Source organism: Pseudochaenichthys georgianus, chromosome 10 (genome assembly GCF_902827115.2).
Source record: "Pseudochaenichthys georgianus chromosome 10, fPseGeo1.2, whole genome shotgun sequence".
NCBI lineage: Eukaryota > Metazoa > Chordata > Actinopteri > Perciformes > Channichthyidae > Pseudochaenichthys > Pseudochaenichthys georgianus.
Genome location: NC_047512.1, coordinates 1,819,961 through 1,834,295, shown reverse-complemented (window position 1 = coordinate 1,834,295; position 14,335 = coordinate 1,819,961). Strand labels below are relative to the sequence as shown.

Here is a 14,335-nt window from a genome sequence, read left to right as displayed (position 1 = left end):
CTGTTGCCCCTTTTGGTGAGGGGTTGAACTGACCTTCTGAACCTTGTGGGATGAATTCTGTAGCAGAGGGTCTAAGAGAGATTTTCCTTTTGGCTCTGTCTAGATATGAATTCATTCCATTTGAATCAGCCCTTGAGCTTTGAACCTCAGATCCTCTGCACCTGAGCACATTGGCCTTTGCTGTATAGGCAGCAATTCCACTTTGCAATTCAAGCCACTCCTTGCGTTGTCTGATCTGCTCCTCTTCACACTTTCTGGCTGCTGCGAGGCTAGCTCTTCACACTCCAGTGCATGTTTTTCTTTGAGGATAGCCGCCATAGCACTGAGAGCAGCCGCTTCAGCCTCCGCCTTGATACATGCAGACGAGATGGATGACATGTTGGACCTGTGGCTGGAGCGGCCAGCTGATGTGCACGTTCTTCCGGTTACATTAGAAATGCTGTCATTTGGACAGATATCATCAATTACCACAGTTTTGGTTGCAGCATTGACATTTACCACATCATCATCATTTGCATGTGTAAATTGCTCCTTTGTAGTTTGCAACCACCTTTCCATTTTATTCATCATTTCTCGATTGCCGTGCATTCGTGTTTCAAACCATTCATTTTGTTTTATAACTTCATCCTCTGGTATTAATGGTTTCAGGGACTCATGCAACTCATTTAATTCGATAATTGTTTTCACAAAAATGTCACACATGGATTCCACCTCAGACACATTTTGGCTTGAAAGTATCAATTGTTCAACATCCTTTGTTAATTTATGCAGTTTCTTTATCCTTGAATTCCTTTCATGTTGAATTGAAGCTATTTTTAATTCCAATGCTTTAACAGTGAGTTGAGGCTGTCTCTTACCGAGCCCACTCCCTGTATCACTTTGAGTGGCAGGCGCTTTAGGCCGACTCCCCTCTTGGCTCATTTTGACAGTAACACAGCAGCTGCGGGAGGTTTTATTTTAGAATTGTCGCAGGATTTACCTTTACCCTGATATGAGAAGGTCTTTCACAGCTTGCAACAATTCTTAACGATCCTACCGTGGTTCCTCGTGGCTTTCACAGCGTTCACATGTCAGCAATCATCTGGAGCTGTGTGGGAACGCAGCAGCTCCTTCTTCCGTCCAAGATCCTCCGATTCATTCATTGGAGCCTGTTTTTCAACAAGTGTAGCGGCGATCGCTCATCAAAACAAAGCCACTCATGGAGGTTAGCAGCCAGAGTTCCCAACGCGTGTTGTGGTGAAGGATGAGGTCCACCATGACGTAATTTGTAATGCTTTATTTCTTTATAAAATGTTAAAAGGTTCTTTTAGGCCTATCTAAAATCTTGGTTAACATATCACAATCACGCACACTGTCAACACGTGTGGCTTCCTCTCTAACCTCTCATCCCCACTGATCACCTGTGCCCACATATATCTTGATTACCTCCCGTGCTCCCAGGTGCGCAGATTAGATGACGCGTTCACACACACACACAAATTGGCTCCAACACCATCTGTATAGTTCCTTTGTTTGGAGTGGAAGGCATGATATTTGACCAATATGTTTGTTTTTGGAGTGCGGGTTACTCTATTTCCTATTGGATGGTTAAAAATGGAAATCAGGACACACTAACCTTATGAAACTTTACTGCATGGTCCACAGCATCCCGGACACTGATCTTCACAGTTCCCTTATTTCGACTTGGTGGCGGAGGCAGAAGGTAGACCAGCAATAGTAGTGAGGCCATGTCGCTGTCCCAACCTGAGAAGAAGGAGGAGGGCACCTGCTTTTAGCATGAAATACAACCAACGAAGGTCCTTGATACATCAATATGAAAAGTTATTTTCAATATAAAGGCTATTTGACTAAACAACAATTTGTCATGGTTAATAAATTAAACAAGTCAACGATAATTGAAATGTATTAAATTAACCTGGCCATTTTTCAATCATTTACCTGGGACTTCTTCATCCTCATCAGGGTTCTCCTCTGCACACTGGATGAGGTAGTCAAGATGGGGAGTCTTGCTGAGGTTTTTGGCTTGCTCCATCACTTTGGCCTTTAGGAGGGTTCCCCATTTCTCAAGGAGTTTTGATGAAGTCTCAGCCCCAAACAACAAGTCAAAGTCTTGCAATACCTACAGGGAGGAAACAAATGTAGGTGTATTTGATGATGGTGGTAGTGGGAGGAGTTGACCATTTTCATCTTTGCACAGCTGTTCTTGACAGAGAATACACTGTAAACAATGAATGTAAACTTACCAGGCCTTTTGTGTCAAGGAACCTCGGGAACACTGTAAGTACTGTGCTGCATTGCTCAGGATCGTGGATCAACTGTTGTCTGTGCTTGAAGGTTGCTCTCATTTTCATGCAGATCTGTTCAATGTCTGTGCTGTGTTTCAGTAGAGATGGCCTCGCGACACTGGTCTCGCTCCAACTGCTCTTCAGTCACTTCTCTCTCCAACTCTGGTCCGCTGCCATTTGAGGTTCGAGAGCTGTTTTTCCTAACCCCACTGGTACCGGCACCGCTGAGTTCTCGCTGTGTGTTTTTAAGCTTCCAGGCAATGTAGTCCTCATTGCTGTCTGCGTCAAAGAAGTGTTCCGAAAGACAATATCAACAATGTTGGAAAACATTAAAAAATAAATGGTTTCAGCATGAACAAAGAGAAGTACAGAAAAGAAGTGTAAGACTTCCAAAATGCACCTGAACATTATTCATTTGTTAAGATTTACAAAGAAAATATTGCTCAAACTTCGCAATCTTGCTGCTACTATCAAAACTGTGAATTGCCCTCTGGCTGCCTGCACAACTAGCCATGTTCGTACAACAGAAGAACGTCTATATGACTCCGAAGACACAACTAAAGCTTTGATTGCTGTGTGTTCGAAAATATTTATCTGACTTTAAAATATATACTCACATAGCCTTTTTTGGATTAAGGATCTTTTAGAGAGGGGAACAGTGTTACTATCCCCAATGCATACCGTGTTCTTTTGTCCATAGGTGGAGCCCGCCTGCAGATGTAAAAAAACAAAACGGTGTATTATTGCTATATTGCTTTACCAAGTTAGGGCATAATAGTTCTCTCTATTGACTTTACTGTATGTTTGCAATTGAATACTATGAATATACTCTTCACTAAATCATGCACCATAGAGCATTTTACTTACCCATACTTTTCCACCATATCAGCAACAACAATATTGACTAGATTACGGCGTGTTCGGTCCTTCATCTCTCCTCTCATAGCATATTCTCTCATTATCTTCTCCCCTCCAGGCTTTTGTTCCAGAACTGTTTTGACAAGCTTTGATAAAAAGAAAAATGTAAGACCAAAAAACTCCCAAATTGTATGCCAAGAATATACAACATTTACAACATAAGGAGGCATTTTCTACAATAAATATTACCTCTTTGGCCTGTGAAGAACTGTCGTAAATGCGATGATAGTGACAATGTGTCTGTGCACGTGGATGGGGCAGGAGAGTCTGAAGATGGAGAACACAACATCATTTTCAAAACATTTTATACCTGTAATTTAACGATCCACAGGTTCAAGCGAGAAGAGAGCATGAGGAGAATACCCCCAGGAAACGGTGTTTTCTTTGGTAGTTGATTTGGCCATATTTTAAGCAGTTTTGGATACGTACCCTTCTAGTGGCAAGAAATTGTCTGTGTGATTTAAAAATGGGGGGGAAATAATGCTTAACCGGCAAAACTCAATCAGGACATTGGCGAGAACCTCTGGGTTTTTGGTGACGTTTTAATGTGCAAAATGAATTACAATGGTCACATGTTGGTACTGTAAATCGGCAATTTACACTGTAATCATACAACCATTTACCAGTCCACTGAAGGAACAGCAATAATGGTCCACAGGATGTCTGATTTTCCCTCCAGGATGTCACTGAAGACCTCTTCGTCAACCTCTGTTCCAGTGTCATCCACCACATATACGTTTTTCTCAGTGGGTATGCTGAACTTCGCTTTAGCTTTGAACACAAAATTACATTTTAAATTAATACAAAATTAAGCCTGGAATGCCACTATATTGTTTCATTTCACTGCTACAGAACAGACATTGTGCTTAAAGAAATGCAAACAAAGTGGCAAATCAATACACTTCTAGCACCATTCTATCTTCTATCTTTCTACCTGTGAGCAGTTCCTGAGGATTTGAGCAAACACGTTTGGGATGATATTATATCATATGCCTACATTTATGATTTACTGCTGATTCAGGTGAAATTTACATGAACACCCAACAGAAACACTATGACACCGCTACTACTTTTTTACTTTACTTATACTACGTTACCTAAAGCATTATGCAGATTAATATTTGTTAAATGGACTCAAATTGTTGCAATGGCTAATGTGATATTATTAAGACACTGAATGGAAGAATGCCTTAAAGTTTAGTATGATAAGTATGTGATACGTTGTAGTTACATGAGGCAGAAACATTAACATTACCTTCATTGAGAAATTCTGGATATGAGGCTCCATTTGTTTGATGTACTTCTTCTTTCCTTGGTACTGCACTTGAACAGCATTGCTGTATTCCTCCTCCAACGTTACTGACACATAAAAGTACAATTGGTCAGTGATGGACAGTAGCTAAGTACATTTACTCAAGTAGTGTTCTGAAGTATACATTACGTGTTTGTACTTTCCCTGAGTATTTACATTTGATGCAACTTTAAACTTCCAGTCCACTACATTTCAGAGAGAAATATTGTACTATTTTCTCCATTACATTTGTCTGACAACTTTAGTTACTTTTCATATTTAAATGTGGTAGTGTTGATGAATTTTCAAATGTCTTGATTTTGAATGTGTGATAAACTGAAGGATTACGTGTGTTTATAGGTTGTGAAAATGATCCTTGATCTTAAGCTAAATTATTTAAAAACCCTGTTGTATGAGCTGGAACATGTTATGTCTGAACAGCTATGGTGAGTTTAAACTACCCAACAATAAATTAAGTAAGCTAGATAGTTAAAAATCAGCACGGCCATTATCATGTACAGAAGTCAAATGCAACACACATTAATGCAGCAGTAATATAAATCCAAAAAGCATCCTGCACACCGCAGCGGCGCCTCAAGGCACACAATATATTGTTAAAATGATTTATTAAAGTTTGCAATGTTTTGCACAGGCATCCCCACAGTCACCTACTTTCTCGTGTTCTAGTTGTCACTGTAAGCTTCACGATATCAGCTTCTCACCCACAACCTCACATACGCGTACTGAACGTGCATCAAAGTCGTCCGATTCAGTCAGATATACCAAAAGATTAATTTGAACAACACGCGAAGCGATCGAGATGTTTCTTTCCCGGTGAGTCAACAATGGGTCCTCAAGGTACACGCCGCAATACATCTGTCGAAAATAATAGAATATCACCAGTTGTTCGGGCCACAATTTGTTCGGTAACACCGGCTCTTAGCTCCGGAATCCGGTTCACTTTCCAGCTCCAAAAAATTGTCGGTCCAGAGGCAAGAGCTTTGGAGCTAAGAGGCGGCGTCTCTTTACGGCCCAATCCCAAACCACTCCCTCGACCCTACCCCTCCGTGACGGAGTGAACTCCGTCTGTAGCCACACTCGCAGCTCAACGAGGCTCCCTCCTGTCAGATGGAGGGAGTAAATACAGCAGCAAGCTTTGGGACGGCCTCCCCTCTCTCCGGAGAAACAGGAAATGCCGTAACTGTATGTAACAACGGTTTCAAATCAGCATCTCTTAGACAAAAAGTTTAAATGAATAACTCAAATAAAACTCCAAACATCTTTCATTGTGTTTCAAAGCTCTTTTAGTTTTGTAAATATACACAAATTTATAATAAAATGCACACATTTACCGTTTTCTAGACTAAACACAGGTATGATCCTAAGTTAAAAACATATGAGGTTATCATGAGGTTGTTAACATCGCAATTTATCAGTGGATGTTTGCTGGAACTACTTTTAAACAGCGTGTTTCCTGACGGACACACACAGCGTGACTCCGGTCAGGGAGAGACCGGTCTCAAGTCAGCACCGCTGCAGACTCGCTGTTTGAGGGCTTGATAGCCCACTCCCCCTCCACACTCGTTGCTTTGGAACAGCCCTCAATATGGCGGACCCTCCGCGTGAACGCGCAAACGGAGGGGTAGGGTGTAGGGGTAGGGTGTAGGGGGCGGTTTGGGAATGGGCCTAAATCTCTCTTACATCGAGGCGGGGGCAGGGGCATGGGCGGGATCAACTTCCTGAACAACAACAAAATGCCTGCGTTTTATCCAGTTAGTACACAACATGGAAAACCTCAAACTGAATAAGCAGCAGTGGTCCACTGAAGAGACCAGCTACCTCGTGGCAATCTGGTCTTCCGAAGAGGTACAGAGGAAGCTGGATGGGAGCACGCGGTCCAAAGCTATTCTGCAACAATTGCAGCGAGAGATGGCAACCGCTGGTTATGACCGTAGCATTATACAGATTAGCAACATATTGAAAAAAATAAAGAAGGATTATCGGGACCAAAAGAAAGAGCTCGGACCGAGTGGCAGCGGTCGTCCGAAAAACAAGTCCACATTTTGACTTGCTATACTCGGTCCTCCGAGACAGACCGACGAGTGGTTTGGGATCCACGGTGAATTCGCTTTTCTCTCTCGTATGTGTGTGTGAAAGAATATCTTTCACACACACATACGGGTATTGGGCCGAGTGCGACACCGTACTTCCGGTATCCGCCATTTCACGCGAGGTGCAAGCAGAATACCATATTCTATTGCCTTAATCAATATCTAGTCAACTCTAAAATACCACATATATGCATTGGCACATATATGCATTGGCATGATATTCACCAGGTGTTTCCAGAAATTAGACGTAGATGCAGCCAAAATCGACGAAGGCCACTTTCAAGGTTCGTTGTTCCATACATCTGCAGGCAGTCTTGCACCCCTCAAATCCAGAGATGTAATCCAAAAACATGCAGCGATTTATTCGGTCGTTAATTCTGAAAAAAAACCTAGTGCGCTCTGCCTGGCTACTTTAGCTAGCTGTTTATATTAGCACCTCCAGGAAAATGGCGTATTTATATATATATATATATATATATGGCGCGCTTTGCATTGTGGGTAGCTCGTGACGTCACTGTGTGTGAAAGAATTGGGTTGGAGGACAAGTCATTTAATGCTGGTGAGTTATGCATTACTGATTAGTGTTATTTGTGCCTTTTTGTTTTACAACATAAACTAAACCATGTCGCTATCGACAGACCTGGCAATAATAGCTAAAGTTTACCGACTACAGCTACCGGGTGGGCACCCATGCGCTAGCATGCTAATGCTAACAATAATAAACAAAGGTATCCCCATGGCATAGACAGCGAACGCCTCCAATGTATGTTCTTTCTTCTCACTAACGATGTATGATTTGTTGAAGGGCTACTTTTGTTCATTGTGTTTATATTGTGTTTACAGACATATCTCGTTTGGAGTGTACTGTGTCGGAACCACCACTACCGTCGGCGTGTAGCTCGCCCGTGCACATGCTTGGGTCTCCTCTTGCCACAAGCAGCTCTTCCCAGGAATCTCTGGTGACCCTAACCCAGCCAGTGGGCCGAAACAAACAGGGTAAGGTTTAGAGTGGTCATAATGGTAATACTGTTCCCTGTTGCCATTTATCATGGAATTGTCATTATAGTAGTTGTTCAAGTTATGCAACTGCAGCCATAATAACAATACAACATTTCATTACACAGTATATAATTTACACCTCATAGAATTCCATGAATACGGTGTTGACTTCATTATTATTGTTCCCTTTGTAGTTAAAAGGAAGCGGGAATCGTCATCTGGCCTTGTCTTGTTAATGGAGAAGAGTGACGCCTGGGACGAAGAGCTACTGGAGCAGACCCGGGCGATGTTTCAGGAGGTGCAGGAGACCAATGCTGAGTTTCTACGGGTTTTCAAAATAACTGCTTTAACAGAGCAGAACAGAATCGAGCAGAACAGGATCAACAGAATCGAGAAGGACGAGCAGAACAGCCAAATGCTTGGCTTGTTAGACAGAATGGCTGAAGGTGATGGAGACCAACAGCAAACAATGACCTTATTTTATAGTTATAGTATATACAGTATGTTCTCCACACTTTTTTGTGAATACTTTGTATACATTATTTTTTTAATTCACTTTATTTATATTATATACAGTACGAATATTGTCCATACTTTGTATGTAAAATAAACATAAGTCAAAAGTCATGTCTTATTATTACATTTTATTTTTTCAGTGATCCACTGCAAACTAGCTGATGTCACTATGATAAAACACTGAACTAAAACAGTGGTAGATGATAAGTATTATACTTGCTAAACATCAGCATGTTACCATTATCATTGTGTTGCCACACTATAGCGTTATTTAACTTAAACACTGATGAACTACTCATATGCCAAGTCTGATTCTGCCATGCATTCTTTAAACAAAATTATGCTAAATGAAATCGTTACCTGTGTTATCGAAAATAAATGTGTCTGTCAAGCTAGAGCAAGGCACACCATTTATTTTATTCCTATTTATCTTTAGAAAGAAGTTAGGATATATAATACTGACATAAATCAAAGTGAAGGGAAATAACTCATGTGTACTGTGCCCTTACCCAGCACAAATGTAATGACAAAGCTGAGGTTAGCACTAAATTGTTCATAACACATCCAAAGAGAGAGCGACCAAACCCTGATGTTTAGCACAGCTGTCTCTGCACACACAGCACAGCAGCTCAGGTGACAGCACACACTCACATTTTATTTTTATTTTGATAAGCTTTGGGTATTTCAATTTCACAAGTTTACAAAAGTAGCTTAATTCAACCGATGAGTGCTATGTGAATAAATGTAGCTCTCGGATGAAGACAGGTTGGAGACCCCTGGTCTAAACCTTTTGGGTATGCACTATTTTTATAAGAATATTGTTCATACCCGTTTATCTACATTCTGTGATTTGTATACAAAATAAAACACAATTAAAGTCTGATCCAGTGATTTTATTGTAAGAGGCATGATACAAAATAGATCAGGTTTAACTACAGTAATACTAGTGGTCCCCCATGTTGAAATACTCCATCAATGCAGATCTAACATCAGCTCCTTCTTGTCTACCGTTCTCTGGAAAGGGGTGTAAAGGGGGTTGGTTGTACACAACTTCATGGCAATATTCAGTGAAGTTGTCGCTATGTTCCTCACATATGTTGTGTAGTACACAGCAAGTCACTGTCATTATTTTGGTGAGCTCCAGCTCACTGTCGTTCCTTTTTAGGAGGCACCTCCATCTTCCTTTTAGCCTTCCAAAAGCCATCTCAACAACCGCCCGTGCACTGCTCAGCCTCTGATTGTAGGTGTGCTGTTCAGGGGTCAGTCTCCCGGTGTCCGAAAATGGTTTCATTAGCCATCTTTGCATTGGATAGGCTGGGTCACCAATCAGGTAATGTCCCATATCACAGCCAGAGATGGCCATTTGGTTTTGGCCTAGCAACACTCCATCACTGATAGCCACCCAAAGATTGGATTGTTTTAGCACTCTAGCATCATGTACACTACCTGGGTCACCAACACACACATCCCAGTACATCCCCCTGCCATCAACAACAGCCTGTAGAACAACATAATGACAACCTTTTCTGTTATAATAGTCCTTGGGATAATTTTCTGGTGCTAAAATAGGGATGTGGCTTCCATCTATTGCACCAACACACTGTGGTGCTCTCCAACGGTTGTTGAAAAAAGTGGCCATTTCCACCAACTTCTCCACATCAGGGAATTTGATATGCAGTGGAAGCAGAACTTCCATGGTTGCCCTGCAGAAATCCTGAACACAGAGGCAAACGGTGCTTAGGCCTACCCCGAAAAGATGGCTGATGGTCCTGTATTCTCCGCCGGTGGCCAGCTTCCAGAGGGCAATTGCAACCCGTTTTTTATTGGGTAAACACCGACGGTAATTTGTGTTTCTTCTCCCCAAAACGCCGCTGAGCTGGTTGCAGATGTACTCAAAGGACTCCCTGGACACTCGGAAATTCTGCATGAATTGCTGAGGGGAGAAGTCTGAAGCGATGGTGTTCCATCAATCGGAAGATCTGAGCTGTGTCCAAATAACACGCGAACTCCGCCATCTCAACATGAACTGTGGAAATAACATTGAGAATCCGTTTTAATGTTATACCATAGTAATTAATGCTGCAAAGCTGGGTATTTTGAGCTTGGCGCATGCAGAGGCTAACAACAGCTAGCTCTAACGCCATCGAATAGGACGTATATTTACCTTATTTTTCCTACGGATTCGTCGTTGAAGTAGATGCTGAAGACCACAAAGAAGTCTTGCATTTCGCATGTGGTGTTTGTAAAGTTCCAAGTAAAGTCGTCCCTCGTAAAGTCGTCCGATGCCTTCCATTTGGTTTCGTAAGAGGATAACCAAAGCGAACAGCGCTTCAATACAATCGGCCATTGTTGTTGTTGTCGATGTGAGGGATTTCCGCGCGGTTTGGATTTTATGAAGCAGGCACGTAGACGGTGACGTCATGATGCAGCAGGGGCAGCTCTGGGGCGCCAGTGGGCGGTGTGAACAGAGCGGGAGCTGAAAAGGGAAACCGGAGCTGAACCAGAAAAGCTCCCGCTCGGAGCTAGAAACTGAAAAGCGCTGGTGTGAAAGCCGCACATGTGAGGTCGGCCCAGACCCTAGGGGTTTTTAAATCTACTCTTAAAAACACACTTCTTCTCCCTGGCCTTTTAGTCCGAGCGGAGCACGACTCCTGACTTTTCCCTGTGTTTTTTATATATCTGTTGTAATTGATTGTGATTGTAGTAATGTGTTTTTATGTGATTGTAGTATTTATTACATGCACAGCACTTTGGCACGACCAAAAATCGCTTTTAAACGTGTTTTATAAATAAACTTTGATTTTATTTGATTTGACAGTACACCTCAAATACATCACTACACAACCTGTGGTATTTGAAAATAAGGGAATTACATGTTTATAATATGCTGCCAAACACAACGGATATGCAGGGTTGCGAGTCTGTTTCTAAGGCCATTTTATTTTTGGTAGTCTGATCATTTTAACAAGAGAATAGGATCAAACTGAAAACATCGTAAATGTGTTCTAGATACATGAATCCTTGGTTCGTTTAGACCAGAACAGACTGCTAACTCAACAGGAACTATCAAAAACATCCCAATCAAAGTGTAATGGCAATTTCCATTCCTATGTCCTATATATTTTTGCTGTTACTTTCACAGAAGGGCTGAAGAGTGACCCAGACACAAACAGATGAGTTTCCGGTCCTTTGTTGTAGTTTATAATGAGGTTTTATTCAGCTTTACATACCAGGGTTAATTGTACAGTTCTAATTGTTGTGATGAGCATCTGCCGGGCTGGTGGAATCAGTATGCTCTCTTCCTTCTGTGTCCCTCCCTCTCCTGTCACCTATGACCTCTTTATATACACCCGGTGCAGCTGAACCCCGCCACCCAGTGTTCATAAATAATATTGCACCATACATATAACTTAAATAAACTGACACACCAACAACACCCATAAAATGGCTCCTACACAAAGTTTAAAGTCACAACATTTTATTAAACAAACAGATTATTGGAGAAACTACTCGGCAGATTAATGAACAGTGAAACTCGCTCATGGACTTTAAGGTGAATACGAAAAAGTGTTCCAACACTCTTAACACCACTATGGTTTTAAGAGTGTGTGAACACGAAGATGTGATTTGAGAGCACCTGATGTAGTGAAAGTTGTCCCACACTCTTCACACCTGTAAGGTTGTTCTCCAGTATGAATACGTAGATGTGTTTTGAAAGCATTTGATTGAGTGAAAGTTGTCCCACACTCTTCACACCTGTAAGGTTTTTCTCCAGTATGAATATATTGATGTGACGTGAGAGCACCTGATGTAGTGAAAGTTGTCCCACACTCCTCACACCTGTAAGGTTTTTCTCCAGTATGAATACGTTGATGTGATTTGAGAGCACTTGATTGAGTGAAAGTTGTCCCACACTCTTCACACCTGTAAGGTTTTTCTCCAGTATGAATACGTTGATGTGTTTTGAGATTACCTGATCTAGTGAACGTTTTCCCACACTCTTCACACCAGTACGGTTTTTCTCCAGTATGAATACGTTGATGCGTTTTGAGATAACCTGATGTAGTGAAAGTTTTCCCACACTCTTCACAGCTGTAAGGTTTTTCTCCAGTATGAATAAATTGATGTGTTTTGAGATAACTTGATGTAGTGAAAGTTTTTCCACACTCTTTACAGCTGTAAGGTTTTTCTCCAGTATGAATATGTTGATGTGTTTTGAGAGCATCTGATCTAGAGAAAGTTGTACCACACTCTTCACACCAGTACGGTTTTTCTCCAGTATGAATACGGCGATGTGATGTGAGAGTACCTGATGTAGTGAAAGTTGTCCAACACTCTTCACACCTGTAAGGTTTTTCTCCAGTATGACTACGTTGATGTATTTTGAGATAACCTGATGTAGTGAAAGTTTTCCCACACTCTTCACAGCTGTAAGGTTTTTCTCCAGTATGAATACGTTGATGTGTTTTGAGATCACTTGATGTAGTGAACGTTTTCCCACACTCTACACAGCTGTAAGGTTTTTCTCCAGTATGAATACGTTGATGTGTTTTGAGAGCACTTGATTGAGTGAAAGTGTTCCCACACTCTTCACAGCTATACGGTTTTTCTCCTGTGTGAATATGCAGGTGGCGCTTTAAATTTCGAGATGTTGTAAAGGATTTGTCACATTGCTGACAGCTGTGACGTCTCTCTCTTCCTTTCGGTTTCTAGAACAGACGACAGAGAAAGAGAGAAAGTCAATCTAAAAAGCATAAATACACAAGTTAACACAATAAAAACTCACTTAATATAAACCTTGAATTAACAAAATACTAGGGCTGTCAAACGATTACAATTTTTAATCAGATTAATCACAGCTTAAAAATTAATTAATCATGATTAATCACCATTCGAACTATGTCCAAAATATGCCATTTATTTATGTATATTGTTGTGGGAATGGAAAGATAAATGAAAGAAGGCGGATATATCCATTTAACATACAGTATCTATGTTTATTATAAAAAAAAATCTCGGGGGGGGGGGGGGGGGAGTCTCCCTCCGCAGCCGGTTGGCGTAGTTTCGGCACAAGTCCGTTGTACAGACCGACGTTAACAGCAGCCCTGTCTGTGCACATGGAGACCGACTCTGTCGTCCGGTGATCTAACCGCCTTCTGGAAAAGCTTCACAAGTACATCGGTACGGAAATGTGCTTTGTGACACAAGTGACGGTACGCATTTCAGATTACGCACATAACCTGCGTACCAGTTATGTGCACCCCTGTACTACAGCAAAAGTATTCTCCGTCGGGACTTCCTGCAACAACACCACGCCGTTATCAAAGATGTTCTATTGAGAAGACGATCACTACGTGACAAAAGTTTTCAAAACCGTGGCTACTGAAATCAATCTTACTAACTGCCGTCCGTGCAATTTACTCCGTGCGAGTTGGCAGACTTTATTTTGCTTACTTTAACATCATTTTTCATGGTGGGGCTAAGCCATTTCTTGGTATGGGTGTAGCCTACCCCAGCCATACCCTGGCGCTGCCACTAGTGGCACGTATGGGGCGGGCCATTCTGCACATGCGTTAAATATTTTAACGCAATTAATTCAATAAATTAATTACCGCTGTTAACGCGATAATTTTGACAGCACTACAAAATACTACTTATCAACTGTTTGTGTTTATTATATTTGTATTATATATTTGATACAGTAATACAGAAATATTCTAACCAAAGTATATGCCAGAGGTGGGGGACTCGAGTCACATGACTTGACTCGCATATTTTTTTACTTGAGACTTGCTTGACTAACATTGATAAAAGACTCGACTTGACTTCGTATTCATGACTTGAGACTTGACTTAGACTTGAGACAGATGACTCGAAAGGACTTTACTTTTAAAAATAAAATATTTGCATTGTACTAAGCCCCTGGAGGGCAATGAAAAAAAAAAAAGAGAGTGAAAGTATCTCGTTTGCAGGAGAAAGTAGGAAGTGGAGCGCACAGGAGACAGCCGTTTCATTGCAGACTGTTATGTTTATGTGGGGAAATACATACATTATTTGAGATACATTTCAAACTCGGAATTCATTTTAGGGACATTTCGACCAGGGGTGTAGAGTTATTTCAAGCACCAGATCGGCAAAACAGGAGAGTCTGTGAACCAGTCTGCCTTGACCTATGTATTCATGTCTGTGACTCAGTATCTGCTGCCCACAGATGT

The 14,335-nt window shown here is 41.4% G+C and overlaps 1 protein-coding gene across 2 annotated transcripts in view; it reads right to left on the bottom strand.

The window, feature by feature from the left end:
- LOC117453979 (zinc finger protein 726-like) overlaps positions 1-14,335 on the bottom strand; it is a 154,984-nt gene that overhangs the window by 128,968 nt on the left and 11,681 nt on the right. Inside the window, exon 3 of one of the 2 annotated variants that reach the window (XM_034093030.2) lies at positions 10,968-12,829. The exons of the other annotated variant lie outside the window; for it this stretch is intronic. Within the exon in view, the coding sequence (XP_033948921.2) occupies positions 11,711-12,829 (1,119 nt within the window). The 3' untranslated portion in view covers positions 10,968-11,710. Of the gene's footprint in view, positions 1-10,967; positions 12,830-14,335 lie in introns of those variants that run through there. 2 annotated transcript variants of the gene reach the window in all.